Source organism: Macaca fascicularis, chromosome 4, assembly GCF_037993035.2.
Source record: "Macaca fascicularis isolate 582-1 chromosome 4, T2T-MFA8v1.1".
NCBI classification, from domain to species: Eukaryota; Metazoa; Chordata; class Mammalia; order Primates; family Cercopithecidae; genus Macaca; species Macaca fascicularis.
The window spans coordinates 141,957,018-141,980,127 of record NC_088378.1 but is presented as its reverse complement, the minus strand read 5'-3'; the positions used below and the strand labels follow the sequence as shown (position 1 = coordinate 141,980,127).

At 52.3% G+C, this 23,110-nt stretch overlaps 2 protein-coding genes and 1 pseudogene across 7 annotated transcripts; all 3 read right to left on the bottom strand.

Moving 5' to 3' along the window:
* Positions 1 to 11,519, bottom strand: PPP1R18 (protein phosphatase 1 regulatory subunit 18). Of its 3 annotated transcripts, none has more exons than XM_045390074.2 (4): positions 11,119 to 11,519; positions 8,058 to 9,696; positions 2,810 to 3,020; positions 1 to 900 (listed from the first exon to the last, which is right to left on the bottom strand). In XM_045390074.2, exons 1-4 carry the CDS (start codon positions 11,292 to 11,294, stop codon positions 881 to 883), a joined length of 2,046 nt encoding a protein of 681 aa, XP_045246009.2. In that variant the 5' UTR covers positions 11,295 to 11,519; the 3' UTR covers positions 1 to 880. The 3 variants fall into 3 exon arrangements, with proteins under 3 accessions (XP_045246009.2, XP_015305156.1, XP_005553684.1); XM_015449670.4 differs by lacking the exon at positions 11,119 to 11,519 and adding an exon at positions 10,503 to 10,899; XM_005553627.5 differs by lacking the exon at positions 11,119 to 11,519 and adding an exon at positions 10,756 to 10,899.
* A 184-nt stretch (positions 11,520 to 11,703) lies between these two features.
* NRM (nurim) lies at positions 11,704 to 14,617 on the bottom strand. Of its 4 annotated transcripts, none has more exons than XR_010586466.1 (4): positions 14,469 to 14,617; positions 13,658 to 13,876; positions 12,921 to 13,097; positions 11,704 to 12,601 (listed from the first exon to the last, which is right to left on the bottom strand). XR_010586466.1 is itself a non-coding variant. In XM_005553629.4 (4 exons), exons 1-4 carry the CDS (start codon positions 14,599 to 14,601, stop codon positions 12,320 to 12,322), a joined length of 789 nt encoding a protein of 262 aa, XP_005553686.1. In that variant the 5' UTR covers positions 14,602 to 14,617; the 3' UTR covers positions 11,704 to 12,319. The 4 variants fall into 4 exon arrangements, 3 of the variants coding, with proteins under 3 accessions (XP_005553686.1, XP_045246023.1, XP_015305157.1); XM_005553629.4 differs by having other exon boundaries at positions 13,680 to 13,876; XM_045390088.2 differs by lacking the exon at positions 12,921 to 13,097.
* Positions 14,618 to 18,503: 3,886 nt separating this feature from the next.
* On the bottom strand, positions 18,504 to 21,209 carry LOC102130749 (large ribosomal subunit protein uL30 pseudogene; annotated as a pseudogene).
* Positions 21,210 to 23,110: the final 1,901 nt, after the last annotated feature.

Below are 23,110 nucleotides of genomic sequence, written 5' to 3'. Positions count from 1 at the left end.
TTGGAGAGAACTCCATTTTATTATGGAAAGTTAAAAAACAAAACAAAACAAGACAGGCAATTGATAAAGGCGGCACAATGGGGGAGGAGAGGTGAGGGGTCTCCTTAGCCACCCGACACCATCTCAATTCAGTTCAATTGTGAACCACTAGGAGAAACAGAATTAAATAAGTATCAACGGGTACAGAGTTAAGATTTCCAGCCTTCCCTCTTGGGGAAAACTAAGGCAAAGTAATACTGAGAAAAAGTGGAGGAAGCCACACCTTCAGGTCACTCCAATGAGAAGACTGGAGGGGAGAGAGGAAAGAATTCCACGCAGACACAGCAAGTAAGCGTGGCTTGTAAACCTGGGACTTTGGCAGGTGGGGCTGGGAGCTGGTGGAATTTGTAAACCAGGCTGTGGTCAAGGAGGAGGCAGGAGCTGTAAACAAAGGGGCAGTGATCTAGGAAATGAGGGAGATGTGCCTATAAATGGAGTGGGCTCTGGGCCTCGAGAGAGATGAGTGCTTAAATCCCAAGAGTCCCCACGGGATGGTGGGGAGGAAGGCTGTGGGGAGAGTGTACCCTGCCATGGAGGGCAGGTGCTCCATCTCCACCCTCCAGGGAGTTCTGTGCTCCTTCTCAGCACTTGGCGCTCACTCTTAGATCACCCAGGATGTACCAGCACGTTTAACCCCACCCACACCAGGGACTTTGGATTAGGGTAGAAATTGGGCAATTGGCTCTGCCCCCAGAAACAGGGTGGGGAAAGCAAGTTACAAGATGTTGGTTGTTGCCCTTCCCTGCCAGGCTCATTATCAGGGTCTGCTGCCCTGAATCTTCTGGGATCCAGGATCTTCAGTTATAAGAAGGAAGGAGGTATATCCCTATGTTGAAGATGGTCACCGCCGGCAGGACTCATCTGTGGGAGAGGGGGCAATAATGACAGAGAATGAGTGAGAGCCTCTGCCTTCTGCCCACCCTTCCCCCACACACAAATTGAAGGGCAGTTGGCATGCAGGAAGTCCTATAATATCTTCCACATCTAAAGCACGTTACCATCAGTAACCACATCCATCACTCATTTAGCTCGGATTCTGTGCCAAGCATCCTCATAACTGTTTAACGTCACCATAACTCCAGGAGAGATTAAGTAATTTGATATCCAGCTGTGGCTCTTGGTGCTTCACAAAAACTACTTAATCTTGGCCTGGAGCCCCTGTAATCTGAGCAATTTAGGAGGCTGAGGCGGGAGGATCACTTGAAGTCAGGAGTTCAAGACCAGCCTGGCCAACATGGGGGAACCCTGTCTCTACTAAAAATATAAAAACTAGCCAGGTGTGATGGTACACATCTGTAATCCCAGCTACTTGAGAGACTGAGGCATGAGAATCGCTTGAACTTGGGAGGCAGAGGTTGCAGTGAGCCAAGATTGTGCCACTGCACTCCAGTCTGGGCGACAGAGGGAGCTATCTCAAAATAAATAAATAAATTAATTAATTAAATAAAATAAATTACTTAATCTTTTCTACAACTCTAGGAGGTAGTTTTTGGTTTCTGTTTTTTTGAGACGGAATTTCACTCTGTAGCCCAGGCTGGAGTGCAGTGGCATCATTTCGGCTCACTGCAACCTCTGCTTCCCAGCTTCAAGTGATTCTCCTGCCTCAGACTCCCGAGTAGCAGGGATTGCAGGTGTCCACCTCCATGCCTAGCTAATTTTTGTATTTTTAGTAGAGATGGGTTTTCACTATGTTGGCCAGGCCGGTCTTGAACTTCTGACCTTGAGTGATCCACCTGCCTCAGCCTCCCAAAGTGCTGGAATTACAGGCGTGAGCCACCTTGTCTGGCCTGTTTGTTTCTTTCGAGACAGGGTCTTCCTCTATTGCCCAGGCTGGAGTGCAGTGGGTGGTACAATATCGGCTCACTGCAGCCTCCAACTTCTGAGGTCAAACGATCCTCCCACCTCAGCCTCCCAAGTAGCTGGAACCACAGCTGTGCACTGCCACACCTGGCTAATTCTTTTATTTTTATTTATTTATTTTTTTTAGAGATGGAGTCTCGCTCTGTTGTCCAGGCTGGAGTGCAGTGGGGTGATCTCGGCTCACTGCAAGCTCCGCCTCCCAGGTTCACACCATTCTCCTGCCTCAGCCTCCCAAGTAGCTGGGACTACAGGTGCCCACCACCACGCCCGGCTAATTTTTTTTTATTTTTAGTAGAGATGGAGTTTCACCGTGTTAGCCAGGATGGTCTCAGTCTCCTGACTTCATGATCCGCCCGCCTCGGCCTCTCAAAGTGCTGGGATTACAGGCGTGAGCCACCGTGCCTGGCCCACACCGGGATAATTTTTGTATTTTTTTGTAGAGACAGGATTTTGCCATGTTGCCCAGGGTGGTCTTGAACTCCTGGGCTCAAGCGATCCACCCGTCTTGGCTTCCCGAAGTGCTGGGATTACAGGCATGAGCCACAGGAGGTAGTTATTATTAACTTCATTTCATAAATAATAAACTAAAGCCAGATATCGGATGGTTTCCTTGAGATCACACAATTAAGAGACAAGCTGCAATTCCAACTCAGGCCTGTAGACCCACCCTGTGGTTTTGACCAGATTACGGTACTCAGGAAGAGTTCTCGTTTTGAAACTTGAAGACTCAATGTGTACTTCACTGCCCGGGACCTCAGTTTGCCCATCTATTGAAGGAGCAGGTTGGACCAGAGGACCACCAAGCCCCTTCCAAGCGCCTACATGCAATCCTCCCTCCTCTTCTCTCCTGGACCGCAGCGCCAGCTCTGACAGCAGGGGGCGCTCTCGAGCCGGCGGAGCGTCCGCTTACCCACAATCAGGGCCTTGGTGCGCAGCCCGCCCTGGAGCTCTGGCTGCAGCAGCAGCAGCTCTTCCTCATCCTCTTCGTCGTCGGGTTGGGCTGCTGGGGGGTTGGGGGCACTGGGGACCTCAGGCTCCGGGCCCAGCTCCTCCAGTACCGAACTCTCGGAGGGGTATTGGTACGTGGTCTCCAGGGCTGTCTCGCTGAAGGAGATCTTAAGCTGAAGGAGGGAGAAAAAGGGGGCAGGAGGCAAGGTCAGCAGGGGTGAGGCCCGTGGGGGTTGAGGGGGAGAAAGCGGGGGGCGGGGGGGAGTCTGCAAGGGAGCAGGTGGGGCGGGGGAAAGGTGGGGGTGGGGGTTGGACTTAGGCGCCCCCCTCACTCTCTCCCATCCACTTTGGGATCCAGTTTTCCTTTACACACTGGCTTTCCAATCCTAGAGTTTCCCTCTTCGATCATATCATTTCAAAACATCAGACTTTGCCCTGTATGTTGGCAGGGGCTTGGGAGGCAGAAGTGAATAACATAAGACCAAGGTCCCTGCTCTTTCGAGTGTGGGAGGCAGAGGGGTAAAAAGAAATTAAAATACGTGGCGATTAGTCTTGTGATCAGAACCGAGTCTTTGGGCACCTTGGAGGCAATAGAGTAAACTTCCCAGAGGAGCCCAGCAGACTGGCCAGTGGGGAAAGAGTAAACTTCCCAGAGGAGCCCAGCAGACTGGCCAGTGGGGAAAGAACTGGCTGGGGAGCCAGTCTCAACCAAAACCATGGTTTTCATACCCACAGCCCCTTGCTGTCCTATGCGAAACCCAGGAGCCTGGGCACCTGTTCCCTCCCACTCCCCTCATTCCTCTCCTATCCATAGCAAAGGGGGTCTAGGGCCTGGGAAGAGATGGGAGATGAATAGAAAGGCCCAGAGGAACCAAGAGACTCCCACAACACACAGGGGAAAGATTAGCCGCTGACACCTTGAAAGGTTGGGGGAGATGACAAGGGCAGAAAGGAAAGTCCACACAAACCTGGGGTGGGGTTTGAGCCCACAGTGTGCTCAAAGGGACAGGCGCAGAGACAAAATACCAGACAGGGCACAGAAAAATCACACTGTGCCAAAAGCAGGTGAGTCCCAGCTGTTCTCACTGCCTTTCTACCCTTCCCCTTTGCCCTCTTAAGAAGCTCAGGGGGAAGGGGCAGGGTGGGATTAAGTCTAGGAGCCAAAGGGATTAGGCAGACAGCAGGAGGATTCCATGTGGACTACTTGGAAAGGTCCAAATGATCTACTCAGGCCTTCCCTGGCATCTGTTTGGGAGGACTTGGGGCCAGTCGAACATCCCTGAGTCCCCTAATGGACTGAGGTATGAAAAGGGAGAAGCCAGAAGGGTGGCTGGGCAGGTGGTTGCTAAGAGCTGCATCAGATATGACACCAGTCGGGCACGGTGGCTCACGCCTGTAATCCCAGCACTTTGGGAGGCTGAGGCAGGATTATTTCTCGAGCCCAGGAGTTGGAGACAAGCCTGTGCAATAGAGTGACACTGTCTCTAAAAAAGAAAAAAAAAAATCAGATATGACACCTGGGTCCCCATGGGAAAATGGAACTCGGGAACTGTGTATGTTACTCCTTGTTGGCTCCAAACCCCACATTGTCTCCCCATCTCACTTGGAGCAAAAAGTCTACTCGAGGCTGGGCGCGGTGGTTCATGCCTATAATCCCAGCATTTTGGGAGGCCGAGGCGGGCGGATCACAAGGTCAAGAGATTGAGACCATCCTGGTCAACATGGTGAAACCCGTCTCTACTAAAAATACAAAAAAATTAGCTGGGCATGGTGGCGTACGCCTGTAGTCCCAGCTACTCGGGAGGACAAGGCAGGAGAATCACTTGAACCCGGGAGGCGGAGGTTGCAGTGAGCCGAGATCACGCCAGTGCACTACAGCTTGGGCAACAGAGTGAGACTCCACCTCAAAAAAAAAAGTCTACTTGATTGCCCCAAAGGTGCCCAGAGCCTGACCAAAGCCTACAGGGTGCTCCCAATGTGCCACCCTCCCCTTGCCTCTCTGGCCTCTTCCTTCACTCCAGCCACACTGGCGTTGGTCCCTCCACGCACTCCCACCTCAGGACCAGAAAAGTACTAGCTATTCCTTCTGCCTAGAACACTCCCCTGAAATATCCCCATGGCTCTGACCCTCCTGATCACCCCATTTTGAAGTCTCCATATTCACTCCCCCTGCTTCCTGACCCTCTAAGTTCCACTGTTCTTTTTTTTTTTTTTCATAGTCACTCACCACCTTCTAACTTCCTAGATAATTTACTAATTTATTATACTCGTGTCTGCTGTTGAAAGAAGCTTGGGGCCGGGTGAAGTGGCTCACACCTGTAATCCCAGCACTTTGGGAGGCCAAGACAGGGGGATCACTTGAGGTCAGGAGTTTGAGACCAGCCTGGCCAACATGGTGAAACCCCGTCTCTACTAAAAATACTAAAATTAGCTGGGCTTGGTGGTGTGCGCCTGTAGTTCCAGATATTCAGGAGGCTGAGGATGGAGAATCACTTGAAGCCAGAAGGTGGAGGTTGTAGTGGGCCGAAATCTCACCATTGAACTCCAGGCTGGGAGACAGCAAGACTGTCTCAGAAAAAAAAAAAAAAAAAAAAGAAAAGAAAAAAGGAGCTTGAAAGTTGCTACAGTGCAAGAGTTTAGAGTTTGTTCAAACCTCAGATGAGGTGCCATCAGAGGACCAATGCTGGGGAAACAATCTGGGGGTGGTCCAGCCTATACATATTTGACCCCCCAGTTCATGTCTGTGGAACTGCTGGTACAATCTAGTTATAGCAGCCAGACTGCTTATATCCCAAGTTCTCAGAAGCGACCACTTAGTTTCTGTTACTGACAGATTTACCCACATTTCTGGGAACCCATTTTTGTTTTCTTCTCATATCCTCTTTTGGAATAATAACCTCTGTACTTTATTATCTATTCTGAAAAAGGACTTATTTTATTTGTTCTCGGTCTATGTTTGTATCTCCCCCCTACCCTGCCTCTCTCCTCACCCCCCACCAGCTTCTGACTGGACTTCTCAGGAATGCACAGCCTGCATGGGAGTGGGGGGGCGGGTAGAGAGAGGGTGACTCACTTGCTCCTCTCCCATCAGCTATATAAGGTCACAATAGGGCTGGTCTCTCAGCCCAGGAGGCCTCTGGGGTAGGGCACCAGCCACAGCCATCCCCTGGGCTCCAGTGGCAGGGCTGGGATTTCTCTCCTGATGGCAGGGATAAGTTTGATGGACTTAGCCTGCAAACGAGTTATTTAGGGAAGGTGAAGCGGGGGTTGGTGGCAGGGTCCTCCTATCTCCTATTCCTGAGCCAGTGTGTTGCAGCAGAGCTGGGACAAGGCACCCAGTCCCTGAAGAGCAGGGTGCTGAGAGTGGGGAGAGGGTGGAGGGTGAGGCATCTGGGTCAGAAGAACTCTGTGCTGCCTCTTCCCCACCCCCACCCAAGCAGTGGCTGCTTCCTTATTCTCTCACCACATCCTGAGCACAGCTCTGGCAGGCCCAGAGCCCAGGGTTCCCCACTTAGCCCCACCAGCCTTCCGGCCTCCACCCCAGGCTTCCTGTTTGGGCGATCTGCTTCCGGCTCCCCTGCTCTCTGGCCTAGGTATGGTCACCAGCATGGGTCCTGCGCTGCACTTGCTTCCTGGCTCCCCTGGGATGCTCCCTGGGCTTTGGGCCCCAAAGCTTCATGCTTCCCTCTGCTCATTCTTCCCCAGAGGCACAAGCCTCTCTCAGTAGGAAGTGACTTTTCTGAACACCTCACCCGGGTAGCATTTCCGGACTTCTGTTTTTTTCATCTGCCCAGCCCTGAGGGGAACAGGATGGTAGCAGTCAGAGGGCTGAGGGTAGGTTCCCAAGCACCATGGCTCAGGGGTGTGAACTTACGCTTCATGTGAAGATGAATTGGGCAATCAAATGAACCCCCCTCCACCCCAGGCTTAACCCATATCTTTAGTCCCTGTGGTTCCCCACTGACACTGAGGACACAAAAAAATCAAATCTGAGGATGTTAACACAGGGGATGAGAATGAGACTGGGCATCCCAGGCTCTGGGGAGATGTGTGTGACTGGAGGGACTTCCTAAGTCTGAGATGTCTGAGGTGGGACCTCTCTCTCGCCAGAGATTTTCAAGCTGGAAACAGGTGGGCGTGCACAGGGAAGAAATGAGGCCAGGGCCAGGGGGAGTTAGCCTAGCTGCCCCCACTTTCCTGCAGGTCTTTGTTGCAAGTCTAACCTCTGACCCTCTGCTGGCCTCAGCCCCGACCCCTATCCAGAACTCCCACTGTGCTCCCTGGCCAGTGCCTGCTCTCAAAACTGTCTCCAAATTCACTTCTCTCTTTCACTACCCTAAGGGGAGGGAGAGTCCAGGATGGCAGGAAGAGAGGGGAAAACCGAACCCTAAGCCAGTTCTTGGGAGGGAGGGGAAACCCAGGGAGGAAGGACGGGGGAGTGAGGGGCGGGAGTATTTTGGAAGAGGAGAAGGCTTTTCTTGTCCCAAGAGAGAAGGGAGCACTGTCTGAAGCAGTGGCCCAGCTGGGGGTGTGCAACCCCGAGGTCACCCACTTCAAATGGCCTCTCTGTGTCTCTCCCATGGGGCAGACTCAGGGTTCAAAAGCCTTCTCTCTGCTCTTTGGCCGGCCCAGTTCCATCTCCCCTCTCCCCTCCATCCTAAGATGTCCCTATTCAGCTCTGCCCTCTTTCCCATGGGGCAGTTGGACCTTCCTCCATTCACTTCTCCCTACAGTTTCTCCCTAGAACACAAACGCACCCCCTCCGCCACCCCAGGCTCCCTATCCCTTCTCCGCAGAAAAACTGCAAGTGCTTTCACCCTCGTGACGCTGCCCTCACTGATTCAAGCTTGTCAGTTTGGGCTTTCCCACTGGATGGGCTGGGGCGGGTCACACTCAGGAAAGGAAGGAAAGAAAAGGGGGCTGAAAATTCAGAGCCCAAGGGAAGGGAGAATGAGCAGCCGGGCACACCCTGAAAGAGACACACCCAGAGACGGCCTTTGCTGGGGCAGGATCTTTTGGGCTCAAAATGGAACAGGAGGGCTCTGAGAAGGAAGGGTGTATGTGCAGAGCGAGGAAGGGTGGTGGCAGGAATTAACAAGAAAGAAGAGAGGAAGACAAGAAAACAGGGGTATAAAAAAGAAATAAAGACCAGAGTCCAAAGAGAATTGACAAGTGGGCTTCTAAGAAGTCTGGCTTGGCTGCTTCCCTACCTGTTTGTGGTGTCTTTCGGGGGACCCCTTGGCAAGGCAGCTGCGGCTGAGACGGAGGTAGCCCCCCAGAACCAAGATCTCCTCGGCAGTTGGGTACCGCTTCTTCCCAGCTCCTGGGACTGCAGCATCAGCTGTGGCTGGAGAGGTTGGGGTGGCTGGGGTCGTAGGGGGCACAGACCGCCGGGGGTTGACGGTGAAGGTGTGTCCACTGCGGCGGGGGGCCCCCACCCCTGGCCCTGCCTTCACCCCATAGAACAGGCGGCTCATGAGGGGATCCCCAGGAGGTTGGGGGGCAGTTGGGGCTGGGGGTGGGGGAGACAGAGGGGCTGGTGGTGGGGGCTGGAGTTCCACTGCTTCCTCTTCCTGCTGTCTCAGGCCTCCAGTCCCAGCGTCCTCTGGTGGGAGGGGGGAGGGCACAGAGCAGCAGTTTTGCAGGGCTCTCAGAGGCCTGCCCTGAGCTCCCGCCTCCTCCTTCTCAGCCTCCCCTTCTCCAGCCTCCACACTAGGAGATTCCAGACGCTTCTCTGCTGACTCTGAAGGTTCTGGTTTCTGAGTTTGAGCCTCTATGTCCCTGGGTGTCCATTCTCGAGCCTTCCCGGAGTTCAGGGTCCATTTCCACCCTTCTGCTGGCTTCATGCCCCTCTCGCCATCTTCCACAGGCCTCTGCTCTGCTGCCTCCATTCCTGTGGAACTGCTGCCTTGGGCCTCCCTTGTCAGGGTCTCGGACAGCTCTGTAGTCTCTTCCGGAGCCACCCCTGGAACTGGCCACTCTTCTTTTCTGCCACATTTTTCCGAGTAGCCTTGTCTTTCTTCTCCTGACCTCAGCCTCCACTCTGTTGCCTCCAGTTGTACCAAACTCTGTTCCTGAGACTCTCTGGAGTCAGGTCTCCATTTATGGGCCTCTGTCAGGCCCAACTTCTGGTAGGCAGATTCCCCTGGGCTCAGTCTACTTTCCACCTCTTTTCTCCTGGGGCTTTGCTCTCGAGACTCTGCTAGTCTCAGACTCCGCTCTGGAGTTTCTCCAGGACTCAGCCTCCATTTCCATGGCTCTGACAGTCGGGAGCTCCTGTCTCCCACCTCTCCTGGGCTTTGCCTCCAGTCCCGAGCCTCCAGAGGCCTCAGGCTGGACTCTTGGGCTCCCCCTATCCCCAGTCTCCTCTCTCTGGTCTCCCTGGGACTTAGTCTCTCTTCTCTTGACTCTCTTCCCTTGGGGCTCTGATCCCGCATCTCCCCAGGGCTGGGTCTCCGCTCCCGGGCCTCCAGAGGCACAGGCTTTCTCTCTGCTAGCAGCTCTTCACTCCTTTGTTGCTGCTGCTGCTGCTGCTGCCGCTCCTGCCGGATGAATCGGTTCTGGTGCACTGGCCCAATAGCCTCCAGAAGGACCGAAGACTCATCTGGGTCTGGAGGGCCAGCCTCTGCAGTCCCCGGCACAGGGCTAGGCTCCCCAGGGGACAGCCCAAGCTTGGCCCGGCGGCGCTCCAGGAGCCCTCGCTTCCAGGCTGGCATCTGGGACAGGCGTTCCCGTTCTGCTTTCTCCCGGCCTCGAACGGACGCCTCCTCCTGCCGGCGCCTGGCTAGCAGCTGTAGCTTCCAGTCTGGGATGGTGGCCATGGTCGCCTTGAGGTGAGGGTAGGGAGCACTGGGGGCAGAGAACAGGAAGGAGAGGCTCCAGAGAGGCCCAGGGGGGAGACTGAGGGTGGGAGGAGAGGAAGTGGAGGGGGAGAGGTGGGACACAAAGCAGGGCAGGGGGGCTAAGGATGAGGACAGAGGGAAAGAGGGAAGGCAGAGAACTGGGGAAATGGAAAAAGTGAAGAGAAGTTGTGAGCCCAAGTTGGGGGTGGTGGGGGTGATGTGAGAGGAAGAGTCCAGATTGGAGGCAATGAGGGCAGGAGCCAGATGTGGCAGTCAGGGTTAATGCGTATTAAAGACAGTCTCTAGGATGTGAGACAGAGAGAGAAGGGCGAAAAGGAAAGTTGGTGTGAGGGAGAAGAGAGAAATGAGGCTGGGGTGAGGGGAATCTGGGTGCAGGCCAGACTGCCTCAGCGATACCCCAGGGAGACTAGTGTGGGAAGGAAGGACCAGGAATCCCTGGAAGGACCAGGAGGCAACGGGACCTGAGGGGGTGTTGGGGAGGCAAGGAGGAGCGGAAAGCGAAGAGGTCTAGGGGAGAAGGGAAACCAAGGAAGAGGGGAAAGGAGCGCGGCGGCAGCAACCCGGCGCGTCTCAGCGCGGGCCCCAAAGGTCCCGGCTCCCCTTCCAGCACCGCTCGGGCCACGCCTCTCCCCAGCCCCCACCCCTCTGCCCCGCACTCCGCCCCCGAGGCGGGTCGGGGGAAATACCCACCCCCGGGACTTTCGGAACCCGGGCGTCAGGGCTGCCAGCGCGTTCCCAGAACCCTGGCGTCCACCCCCACCCTGTCCCGTCACCACCGCCTGCCTCCCCCACCGGCTGCGCCACGCGACCCCAGAGTGCCGAGGGCCGGCTCCATGTCTCTTCTCCCCGGCGCCTGCAAGTCCTGTGCCCCGTCCCCGCTCTCATGGAGCCGTGACAGAGCCGGCAGTCTCCACCCCGCTCTGGACGCACAGACTGACAATCTCGGCACAAAGAGGAGACAGCCAAGATCCGGGCCAGGGATGGGAGCAAGGACCGGAGCGAGGAGACACCCACTCCCCAAGTCTGAGCCCCTCAGTCAACTCACACGCCGCAGGACCCCCGCGGGAGGGGGTGCCGAGGAGCCGGGCGTCCGGAGAGAGGAAGAGGAGGAGAGAGGGACCGAGGGAGATCCGGAGACTAGAGGGAGGGGAGGAGGGAAGGAGAGGAGGGAAGGAGAGGAGGAGGGAAAGAGGCAGCAAAGGAGGTGGGACGGAGACAGAGACCAGGGGGCCGGGCGGGGGCGGCGACCGCTTTGTCTAAGGACAATGAGGAGAGGGATGGGGGCGCAGGGCGGAGCCGAGGAGGGGGCGGGGCCTAGCTCCCTCCCACCCCGCGTGGGACTCGCTCCGGGACTACCCTGTTCTTGTCCCAACCCCTGGCCCTCCGCTGTGTCCCCAGGGGCCCTCACCAGCTTCCCGCCCGGACACCCCAGGTGTCCAGATCCCTTCCCCCAGCTCGCCGACCCAGGGCGGTGGCCCGTGACTCAGGCCCCTCGTGGGACTTTGGGAGGAAGCGGCAGCTGCTCGGGGCCGGGCCCGCCCTTCCCATCTCCTGCAGCTCCTCCCTATGCTTTTGCCTTCTCATCTGGGTCTGGAGGTCCAACCTCTGCAGGCCTTTGTTTTTGCGGGTCGAGGGCAACCGCCAGGCTGTGGGGGGCCTTGTGGAGTGGGCGGCAGGAGAGGCGCTCAGAAACCAGAGGTTTTGGAAGCTCGCCCCCCTACCAGAGCTGCTGCCGGACTCTTTCTAGCTTCAACCTGTCTCCCTTGGGTCTCCGGGTCGGCTGCCGGGAAAAAGGGAATTTGAAGGAATGGGAATGGGGACCCGGCCGCTCTGGCAAAGTGGGCCGGGTCGGCGGGGGGTGGCCGAAGCCCAGCGGTTGCCAGAGGGCGTGGTGGCTGCCCAGACTCCAGTTCGGCGCTCCCAGGCTCCCTCTGGCTTTCTTTTCCAAACTCAGCCCTGCAGCTTGGGAGACACTGACAGACTGCATGCCATATGTAGAAAAATCAGGCTGACTTTTATTTTCCTGCAGAGCATCTTCCTCAGGAGAGCAGGGAGCCCCAAGTCATCGAGTTAAGAGCAGGAGAATACCCTTGACTAGGTTGGGGTCTAAGCACAGAGGCAGGGCCTAAGGAGGTGCAGAGACTAGGACCAGGAGTGGTGAGGCAAGGTGTGGGGCCTAGAGGGACAGCTATGACCATTGAACTTGCAGACCCTGGTCCAGCTTCTTGGAGTGGAAGCCGGAGGTGGAGAAGGGGACGCCTGAGGCACAGAGGCAAGTAACAGTGCCAGGGGAATGGTCAGGGCAGATCCTTTCCTTCTCAGGAGGCTGTTGAGGGCGAAAGTGTCATGCCCTAAACAGTGAGGGGACAGATGAGTTCCATACCCCGCTCTTCCTTGCTAGTGAGAAGTGGACCTTGGAGTTCAGTGGCTGAAACTCAGAATTTAGGGTGTGGAGCTGGACCCAGAGAATAAACTCTCAAGTAGTGGAAGGGGTAGCTCCTTCAGTCCATGAATTTGGGCCTCTGGCGTGAAGCAGCCATGGCCTGGATGTTAAGGATTTAGAATTCAGGGGGAGAGGAAGAACAGCGCTTGTAACCAGAGTGAGCTCCTCACTCTGCCTCCCCATCCTGGGGCCGAGAGAGCAGGTGGAGTTTTCTTTGTAGTTGGGCCCGGAGGTAGCGGAGGTCTTGCTGATCAAGCCCATGAGCCAGGCCCAGGTAGAGGGTAAGGAGGAGAGCAAGGAGGAGACGGTCCATGCCCAGGGTAGGCACCACCCACAGCACTGTCAGCAGCTCCACACACACTGGGTGGCGCAGGTGAGAGAAAAGTCTGAGAGCCCGGGGAGACTTCAGGGCCAGAGGCTCGCCCAGCCCCAGCACATGGTAGTATACCTAAGAGGGAGAAGAGTTTAGAAATTGAGTCAAGCCCTTTTCTCAGCTTGGGCGCTTCTTTCCTCCTCTTCCAGGCACCAGCCTTCTAGAGCTCAGGCCCAGGAACCCCTCTTCTGAGACTTGGATCCCTGATCCTGACTTATGATCCATGTACCTTCCCCAGGCCCAGGAGGCCCATGGTTGCTGTCCTTCTGAGGGAAGGGTCATGAGGGAGAATCAAGGAGACAGTAGAAGAGCATGGGAGGAGGGAAACCCTTGAAAGGGAAAGAGTAGTTCTAAAACGGGTCAGAGGTCGTAGGTAGGGATCTCAGAGCCTCACCTGTTTGAGGCCCATGAGCTCAGCATAGTCAAAGACGAGAAGGATGCTGAAGATGAGAAGCCAGGAGATGACATGGAGCACAAAGCACAGGAGGGGCACCCAGGTGGCCCATGGCTCAGCCTGAGCTTCCCACAACACGGGGCCTCGGGGTACGGGCTCCCAGTACCGCATCACCAGCTGTGGAAGGATAAGGGGCTTCGTATCCCAGTGCCCTACCCTGCCCGACCTTGGGAGACCCGGATCCAGAGCTGCCCCCACCACAGGCTAGCCTGCAACTCTCCCCCACCTCTCACCTAAGCATCACCACCAAATATTCACCATGTGGAGGGTGCATGCTGGGTGAGGTCCCAAAGATGTAAGGATGGCCTGTCTCCACCCTGAGAATTTACAGAACAGATGGGGTGACCTGATAGCTACACAAAGTAGTAGCCTATGCCAACCACCCAATGAGAAGACAGACAAGGCCTCTTCAGACCTAGGGAAGTGGTTTTGAAGAAAGGGTAGGACTGAAGAGAAGGAAGGGATCTCAAGCAGGACATGAACAAAGTTGCAAAGGTGAGAATGCACGTATTGTGCTTGGGGAAGGACAAGTACACCCTTCTTGATAAAAACTAGGGTATGTGCTGTGGAGGAATGGAAGCTGAGATTAGTTCCTCAGTTCTCCTCCTGAACCCATATTTTGCCCCTCCAATCCAGGGCACCCCTCCCACACTTGGTCTCCCTTAGGGACTTCATACCTGCAAGGCCAGGGCCTCATACCTGCAAGGCCAGGGCAGTGCAGGCCACATACAGTGACCTCTGAAGGACCCCAAAGTACCGGGATGTCCATGCCTTCACTCTTTCAGCTGCCATGAGGCTGTGCTGCCCAACAAATAGAAGTAGGAGTCCCAGATCCCATGCCAGGGGGGCAAGGATGCTGCGGTCCTGCAGGGCAGCCAGCCATCCCTGGCGGGCATCTACAGGAAGTTGAGGGAGAAAGAGACAAAAGATCGAAAAGGTGGCAAATGTTTCCCCCATCCTCATCTCCTTTTGGAGCCCCAGGCCATGTCCCTACTGCTTTCAAGAGCCTTAATGCTTCCTCTCTAGGCTGTGCCCATCTCACTTTTCCATTCCTAGTTTCTGCCCTCTTCCCTAGGCCTCCTGCAAACCTAGGGGAGAGGATTTATAGAACAATGCATGTTAGGCAGTTGCAAAAAGCATGGCTGGAGAGGCCACCGCTGGATTGCCCCTCTTATTTCGGTTCTCCAAATGCTCCTTCTTTTTAACACTCTCAACAGCCCTCTCTACAAAACATTTTACTTAGAATACTCTGGTTATCGCCCTTTTCGGCTCCCTCAGTCCTCACTCTCCCACCTCTCCAAAACTGTAATCCTTGAGTTCCTAATTTAGAACTCAGGTCTCCCTCCCCTGTAGCTTCTCGGCCGCTTTCAAGATTCGAGTTCCCTCTCTGGGACTTCCCCTGTCATTTGTTTCCAAGCCCCGCCCTCGATCCCTCTCCTACGGCTCCACCTTCCTACTCCCAGTTCATCCCCGATCCCTCCCGCTCACCCGGACCACCAGACTCCGGGATCCCTCCAAGAAGTGGCCGAAGGGAGGTAAAGCGCACGAACTCCACTCCGGTACCAAAGGCCAGGATGAAAGAGGCGAGGGCAGCAGGGACCAGGAGCAGTGCAGGGGCCATGGCGATAAATGGAGGGGTGGGGAAAGGGGCGGGGTCGGGATTCCCGCTGCCTCAGGCCCCGCCCCTGCCCCGCCCCCGCCCGAATCCAGCCCAGGAAGGCGGGGCTCCTGCACGCCACCGCCCGGCTTCCGGCCCGCCGGGCGCAGCCTTCCCCACCCAGCTGTGGATCCGTCCCGGGATGCGTGTCCCAGCCTGCGGTCTCTCCGTCACGGAAGGGAATGTTAGAATCCCGAGAGAGAGCTGTTAAGGGTAGCGGCTCTGCAGCCGCTTACGTGGGTTAAATCTCAGCTCGTCTAGTTTAACCATCCAAAATTAAAAGTTACTATTTTACCACAAAATACATTAATGTATGGAATACATTGTACAGAATACACTGTACAGAATAAATTCTGTAACTTACTATAAAGTTGAGTTGTTGATTGGCTAGTTGCTAAGAAGGGCAAATAACTTCTCTGTAAATACTGAAAGGTTTGTTGTAATAGTGCCAGAGATTGTTGATTTGTAACCACGAGAGTAAAAATGTTAAAATGTTTGTGATAGTAACCTTTGTCAGAATTAAAGATCATGCAGCTAAGGACCTTGTCGCAGTAGCTGTGCACATAGTAGGGACCTTAGATATCATTAGACTAATTCCATCAACTTATAGATAGAATAAACAGGTCCAGAGAGATAATTGCCTGTTAGGAAGCTGCTAATCCTGTAGGCTAAGGGACCAGAAAACTGCTGAGCAGCCTCTCGCAGGCTTTACATTCCTTCTCCCTCTCCTGGGCTCAGTACTCCCACCCTCCTCTGAATGAATGCTGTTGTATGCTGTACCAGACATCTTATGTTTTCCCTTGAATTCAGTCTCCACCCTGCTTTCTGCTTCAGGAAGTTGTCCCAAATGGACGGTATCAATGAAAGTCACAGTTTTTATTGAGAAAGTCCTCTTTACACGACTGCTCCACCCTCATCTTTTTGAGCTTGGAGGTGATCACAATAGAGCTGTGGGTACTAAGGCACTGCACTATGCTTTCTGATTTCCCTACACCCTGCCTACTTCTTTGTAATTATCATTTTATTAAACTCTTCCCCAAATTATCCTAATTTGACTGTGCTATTCATTTCCTGCTAGGACCACAAATAGAGACACTTACCACACAAAGCAATGTGCTACAAGCTGTGGGGTTCATTGGAAGTGTAAGAGGCCAGACGCAGTGGCTTACACCTGTAATCCCAGCACTTTGGAATCGCTTGAACCCGGGAGGTGGGAGTTGTGATAAGCTGAGATCTCGCCACTGGACTCCAGCCTGGGTGACAGAGTAAAACTCTGTCTCAAACAAAAAAAAAAAAAAAAAAAGGAGGCTGGATGCAGTGGCTCACGCCTGTAATTCCAGCACTATGGGAGGCCTAGGCGGGTGGATTACAAGGTCAGGGGTTCGAGACCAGCCTGACAAACATGGTGAAACCCTGTCTCTACTAAAAATACAAAAATTAACTGGGTGTGGTGGCACACGCCTGTAGTCCCAGCTACATGGGAGGCTGAAGCAGGAGAATTGCTTGAACCTGGGAGGCAGAGGTTGCAGTAAGCCGAGATCACGCCACTGCACTCCAGCCTGGGCAACAGAGCAAGACTCCATCTTAATAACAATGAAAAAAAAGGAGCCAGGCATGGTGGCTCATGCCTGTAATCCCAGCACTGTGGGAAGCCGAGGCGGGTGGATCACCTGAGGTTGACTAGCCTGACCAACATGGAGAAACCCTGTCTCTACTAAAAATACAAAATTAGCCCGGCGTGGTGGTGCATGCCTGTAATCCCAGCTACTCAGGAGGCTGAGGCAGGAGAATCGCTAGAACCTGAGAGGCGGAGGCTGCAGTGAGCCGAGATCACGTCATTGCAACCCAGCCTGGGCAACAACAGTGAAACTCTGTATCAAAAAAATAAAAAAAAAAGGGAAAGAAAGAAATCAGGGCCTCAGGGACATGGACAATTTAAGAGTATGAAAGCTTTGAGTTGTGCAAGGGGACTAATATTTATCTGGGTCATACTGTCTGCCACCCCCACAATGGCTGTGCTTAATGTATATTATGAGATTAGATATGTTTAATAGCCAGCACAATGCTTGGCAAATCTCATGCTGTTTCTACTACACCAAAGTTTTCCAAACTTAAGTATTACTTACATGCAGAAAAGTGTACACAAGTAATCAATTATTTTTTTTTTTTTTCTTTTCTTTTCTTTTTTTTTTTTGAGACGGAGTCTCACTCTGTCGCCCAGGCTGGAGTGCAGTGGCCGGATCTTAGCTCACTGCAAGCTCCGCCTCCCGGGTTTAAGCCAGTCTCCTGCCTCAGCCTCGCGAGTAGGTGGGACTATAGGCGCCCGCCGCCTCGCCCGGCTAGTTTTTTGTGTTTTTTAGTAGAGACGGGGTTTCACCAGGTTAGCCAGGATGGTCTCGATCTCCTGACCTCGTGATCCGCCTGTCTCGGCCTCCCCAATTATTTTTAAAAAATTGAAATTCTGGCCGGGCGCGGTGGCTCAAGCCTGTAATCCCAGCACTTTGGGAGGCCGAGATGGGCGGATCACGAGGTCAGGAGATCGAGACCATCCTTGCTAACACGGTGAAACCCCGTCTCTACTAAAAAACACAAAAAACTAGCCGGGCGCGGTAGCGGGCGCCTGTAGTCCCAGCTACTCCGGAGGCTGAGGCAGGAGAATGGCGGGAACCCGGGAGGCGGAGCTTGCAGTGAGCTGAGATCCGGCCACTGCACTCCAGCCTGGGCGGCAGAGCGAGACTCCGTCTCAAAAAAAAAAAAAAAAAATTGAAATTCATACAACATAAAATTCACCTTTTTTTTTGAGTTGCGGTCCAGGCTGGAGTGCAGTGGTATGATCACGGCTCACTGCAACCTTGAACTTTTGGGCTCAAATGGTCATCTTGTCTCAGCCGCCTGAGTAATTGGGACTACAGGCATGTACCACCACATTCAGCTAACTTTTTATTTTTTGAAGTGATGGGGTCTCCCTATGATGCTCAGGTTGGTCTCAAACTCCTTGGCTCAAGTGATCCTGCTGCCTTAGCCTCCCAGGGTGCCACCATACCCTGCCTAACCACTTTATTTTATTTGTTTATTTATTTATTTTTGAGACAGAGTTTCGCTCTTATTGCCCAGGCTGGAGTGCAATGGCACGATCTTGGCTCACTGTAACCTCCGCCTCCTGGGTTCAAGTGATTCTCCTGCCTCAGCCTCCCGAGTAGCTGGGATTACAGGTGCCCACCACCACACCTGGCTAATTTTTGTATTTTTAATAGAGATAGGGTTTCGCCATGTTGGCCAGGCTTGTCTTGAACTCCTGACCTCAGGAGATCCACCCGACTCGGCCTCCCGCAGTGCTGGGATTACAGGCATGAGCCACCACGCCCGGCCTACCCTAACCACTTTAAAGAGAATAATATAATGGTATTTAGTATATTAGTACATTAGTAATAGGTACAACCACCACCTCTATCTAGTTTCAAAACCTTTTTTTTTGAAATGGAGCTTTGCTCTTATTGCCCAGGCTGGAGTGCAATGGCTTGATCTCAGCTCACTGCAACCTCAGCCACCCAGGTTCAAGCAATTCTCCTGCTCAGCCTCCCAAGTAGCTGGGATTACAGGCATGTGCTACCATACTTGGCTAATTTTGTATTTTTAGTAGTGATGGGGTTTCACCATGTTGGTCCAGCTAATCTTGAACTCCTGACCTCAGGTGATCCACCTGCCCCAGCCTCCCAAAGTGCTGGGATTACAGGCGTGAGCCACTGTGCTGGGCTTTCAAAACATTTTTATCACCCCAACATAAAACTCCATACCCATGAAGTTACTCCCCATTTCCCCATTTTCTCATTCCCACCTCCCCACTCCCTGTCAACAGCCACTGGCAACCACAAATCTGCTCTTGTTCTCTGTGGGTTTACCTATTCTGAATATTCCACACATGTGTAATCATATAATATGTGTTCTGTTTCTGGCTTTCCTTCACTTAGCAAAGCATTTTGATGTTCATCCTCAAAATATTGTAGCATATATCAGTATTTCATCCTTTTTTATGGTCGAATAATATTTGATTATATGGGTTTATCACAATTGTTTATCCACTCATTTGCTGATGAACATTTGTGTTGTTTCCATCTTTTTGGCTATTGTAAAAAGTGCTGATATGAACACTTGTGTACAAGAATTTGTTTGGACAACTGTTTTCTTTTCCTTTTTTTTTTTTTTTTTTTTGGAGACAGGGTCTTGCTCTGCTACCCAGGCTGGAATGTAGTTGCACAATCATGGCTCATTGCAGCCTCAACCTCCTCCCACCTCAGCATTCCAAGTAGCTGGGATTACAGGCGTGTGCCACCACAGCCGGCTAAATTTTTTTTTTTTTTTTTTTTTTTTGAGACAGAGTCTCGCTCTGTCACCCAGGCTAGAGTGCAGTGGCATGATCTTGGCTCACTGCAACCTCTTCTTCCCGGGTTCAAGTGATTCTCCAGCCTCAGCCTCCCCATGCCCAGCTATTTTTTTTTTTTTTTTTTGAGATGGAATCTCCCTCTACAGCCAGCTGGAGTGCAGTGGCATGATCTTGACTTACTGCAACCTCTTCTTCCTGGGTTCAAGTGATTCTTCTGCCTCAGCCTCATGGGTAGCTGGGACTACAGGCGCATGCCACCATGCCTAGCTAATTTTTATATTTTTAGTAGAGAGGGGGTTTCACCATGTTGGCTAGGATGGTCTTGATCTCCTGACCTCATGATCCACCCGCCTCAGTCTCCCAAAGTGCTGGGATTATGGGCATGAGCCACCATGCACAGTTAATCTTTTTTTTTTTTTTTTTTTTTTTTGAGAGTTTTGCTCTTGTTGCCCAGGCTGGAGTGCAATGGCATGATCTTGGCTCGCCACAATCTCCGCTTCTGGGTTCAAGCGATTTTCCTGCCTCAGCCTCCCGAGTAGCTGGGATTACCAGCATGTAGCACCAAACCCAGCTAATTTTGTATTTTCAGTAGAGACGGGGTTTCTTCCTGTTGGTCAGGCTGGTCTCAAACTCCTGACCTCAGGTGATCCACCCACTTCAGCCTCCCAAAATGCTGGGATTATAGGCATGAGCCACCACACCCAGCTAAGTTTTGTAGTTTTTAGTAGAGATGGGGTTTCACCTTGTTGGCCAGGTTGGTCTTGAACTCCTGACCTCAGGTGATCTACCCGCCTCGCCTCCCAAAGTGCTAGGATTACAGGCATGAGCCACCACACCTAGCCCATTTTGTATTTTTTATAGTCACAGGGTTTTACCATGTTGCCCAGACTGGTTGCCCATGAACTCCTGGGTTCATGCAATCCTCCCGCCTCGGCCTCCCAAAATGCTGGGATTACAGGCATGAGCCACCCCACCCAGCCTGGACACCTGATTTAAATTCTTTTGGGTGTATCCCTAGGAGCAGAATTGCTGGATCATTTGGTAATTCCATGTTTAACTTTCTTTTTTTCCCTCCAATTTGAGAGCAGGTACTGTTTAAGTGCTTAGATTAGAAAAACAATCACGGTAGACACCTTAGTTCATTCTTCTAAGAAGTCTGTTGATCTGGTCCTCCCTGTTGCCAGCATGTCCACTTTCTACAAAATGGATGGTCTTTTTCTTCATTCCACCTTGTGGAGAGGATAATTTCAAGGGCCACAGGAAGTTATTTGCTTCTTTGAAGCATTTTCCAACAGTATAGATCTCAAGAATCAGATCCTCCATACAGGTGATGCCATATTTACCCAGAGATCAAGCAATCACAGTATCATCTGTCAAAGTAATACGGTTCTTACTGATTTTGCCATAACCACGCTGATAGATTAGTTCATTTACTGACTTCAGATTTGGGTACCCCCATGCCATATATGGTTCTACAATCCTCAGCATGTTCACTGAAGCCTTGTTGAGCTTCACAAAGGTTCCATTGAAGATTTGACAAAGGCGAAGAAGCTTCAACACCTTTTGGACCTTTGGGCTCACACCACTGATACTGATCCTGATGATAAATGTCAGTTTGGGTTTTGCAGGTACATAGAAGTTGCCAGCTTTTCTGGCCGTCCTAGCCGTTTGAATTTCAGTTCTGTATACCTGCCTATATTCCTTGTGATAGTGTTTCACTTTTTCATAGATAAGTTTCCTCCTTGCCTTTTGAAGCATCTTTTGGGCAAACTTCTTTCTCAGGCCTTTGATCTTCAACTCTGGGAAATTCCTTCGCTTTTTAAGGGTTTCTGGCATAGCAGGAACCTCATTCTTTTTTTCCTTTTTTTTTTCTTTTTTGAGACGGGGTCTCTGTCTTCCATGCTGGAGTGCAATGGCGCGATCTCGTCTCAATGCAACCGCCCCCTCCTGCGTTCAAGCAATTCTCCTGCCTCAGCCTCCTGAGTAGCTGGGATCACAGTCACCTGCCACCACGCCCGGCTAATTTGTTTTGTATTTTTAGTAGAGACGAGGTTTCGTCATATTGGTCAGGCTGGTCTGGAACTCCTGACCTCAGGTGACTTGCCCACCTCGGCCTCCCAAAATGTTGGGATTATAGGTGTCAGCCACCACACCCTGGCCCTCTCCTTTTTCTTTACGACACCCTACACGGTTCCAGCCAGAAAATAAGTTACTTTTTTTTTTTTTTTTTTGAGACAGAGTCTCACTCTGTTGCCCAGGCTAGAGTGCAGTGGCGCGATCTCAGCTCACTGCAAGCTCTGCCTCCCGGGTTCATGCCATTCTCCTGCCTCAGCCTCCTGAGTAGCTGGAACTACAGGCGCCCGCCACCACACCTAGCTAATTTTTAATATTTTTAGTAGAGTTGGAGTTTCTCCGTGTTAGCCAGGATGGTCTCTATCTCCTGACCTCATGATCCACCCGCCTCAGCCTCCCGAAGTGCTAGGATTACAGGCATGAGCCACTGCACCCGGGCTTTTTTTTTTTTTTTTTTTTTTTTTAGGTGGAGTCTTGCTCTATCACCCAGGCCAGAGTGCAGTGGCATAATCTCAACTCACTGCAACCTCCACTTCCCAGGTTCTAGCAATTCTTCTGCCTCAGCCTCCCAAGTAGCTGGGATTGCAGATGCCTGCCACCATGACTGGCTAATTTTTGTATTTTTAGTAGAGATGGGGTTTCACCATGTTGGCCAGGCTGGTCTCGAACTCCTGACCTCAGATGATCCACCTGTCTTGACTTCCCAAAGTGCTGGGATTACAGACATGAGCCACCATGACTGGCCTTTTATTTTTCTGAGACAAGGTCTCACTCTGTTGCCCAGGCTGAAGTGCAGTGGCTTGATGTTGGCTCACTGCAGCCTTGACCTCCTGGGCTCAAACAATTTTCCTCTCAGCCTCCCAAGTAGCTGGGACCATAGGTGTGTGCCACCATGCCCGGTGAATTTTTGTATTTTTGGTAGAGACAAGGTTTTGTCATGTTGCCCAGGCTGGTCGTGAACTCCTGAGCTCAAGTAATCTGCCCGCCTTGGCCTCCAAAGTGCTGGGATTACATGTGTGAGCCACTGTGCCCATCCATATGTTTAACTTTTTGAGGAACCATCAAACTGCTTACCACAAAGGCTGAACCATCTAATATTCCTACCAGCAATGTATAAGGATTCTAATTTCTCCACATCCTTGTAATCATCTTTTACATTTTAAATTTGGCTGGGCACGGTGACTCAAGCCTGTAATCCCAGCACTTTTGGAGGCTGAAGTGGATCACTTGAGGTCAGGAGTTAGAGACCAGCCTGGGCAACATGACAAAACCTTGTCTCTACCAAAAATACAAAAATTCACCAGGCATGGTGGCACACACCTATGGTCCCAGCTACTTGGGAGGCTGAGAGGAAAATCGTTTTGAGCCCAGGAGGTCAAGGCTGCAGTGAGCTGACATCAAGCTACTAGACTTCAGCCTAGACAACAGAGTGAGACCTTGTCTCAAAAAAATAAAAAGCCAGTCATGGTAGCTCATGTCTGTAATCCCAGCACTTTGGGAAGTCAAGACAGGTGGATCACCTGAGGTCAGGAGTTCAAGACCAGCCTGGCCAACATGGTGAAACCCCATCTCTACTAAAAATACAAAAATTAGCTAGGCGTGGTGGCATGTGCCTGCAATCCCAGCTACTCAGGAGGCTGAGGTGGGTGTGTCACTTGAGGTTAGAAGTTAGAGACCAGCCTGGGCAACATGACAAAACCTCGTCTCTACCAAAAATACAAAAATTTAACAGAGCCCCGTCTCTACTAAACAATTAAAAAAAAAAAAAAAAAAAAAAGTAGCCAGGCATGGTGGTGTGTGCCTGCAGTCCTAGCTACTTAGGAGGCTGAGGTGGGAGTACTGCTTGAACTGGGAGGTGGAGGTTGTAGTGAGCTGAGATGGTGCCACTGCACTCCAGCCTGGGTGACAGAGATGAAACCCTGTCTCAAGAAAAAAAAAAAAAAAACCCTTAAGAAATGTTATAATTTGCCCTAAATAGAAAATAATGATGAATTAAATATAAGTCTGTGACTTTTTTTT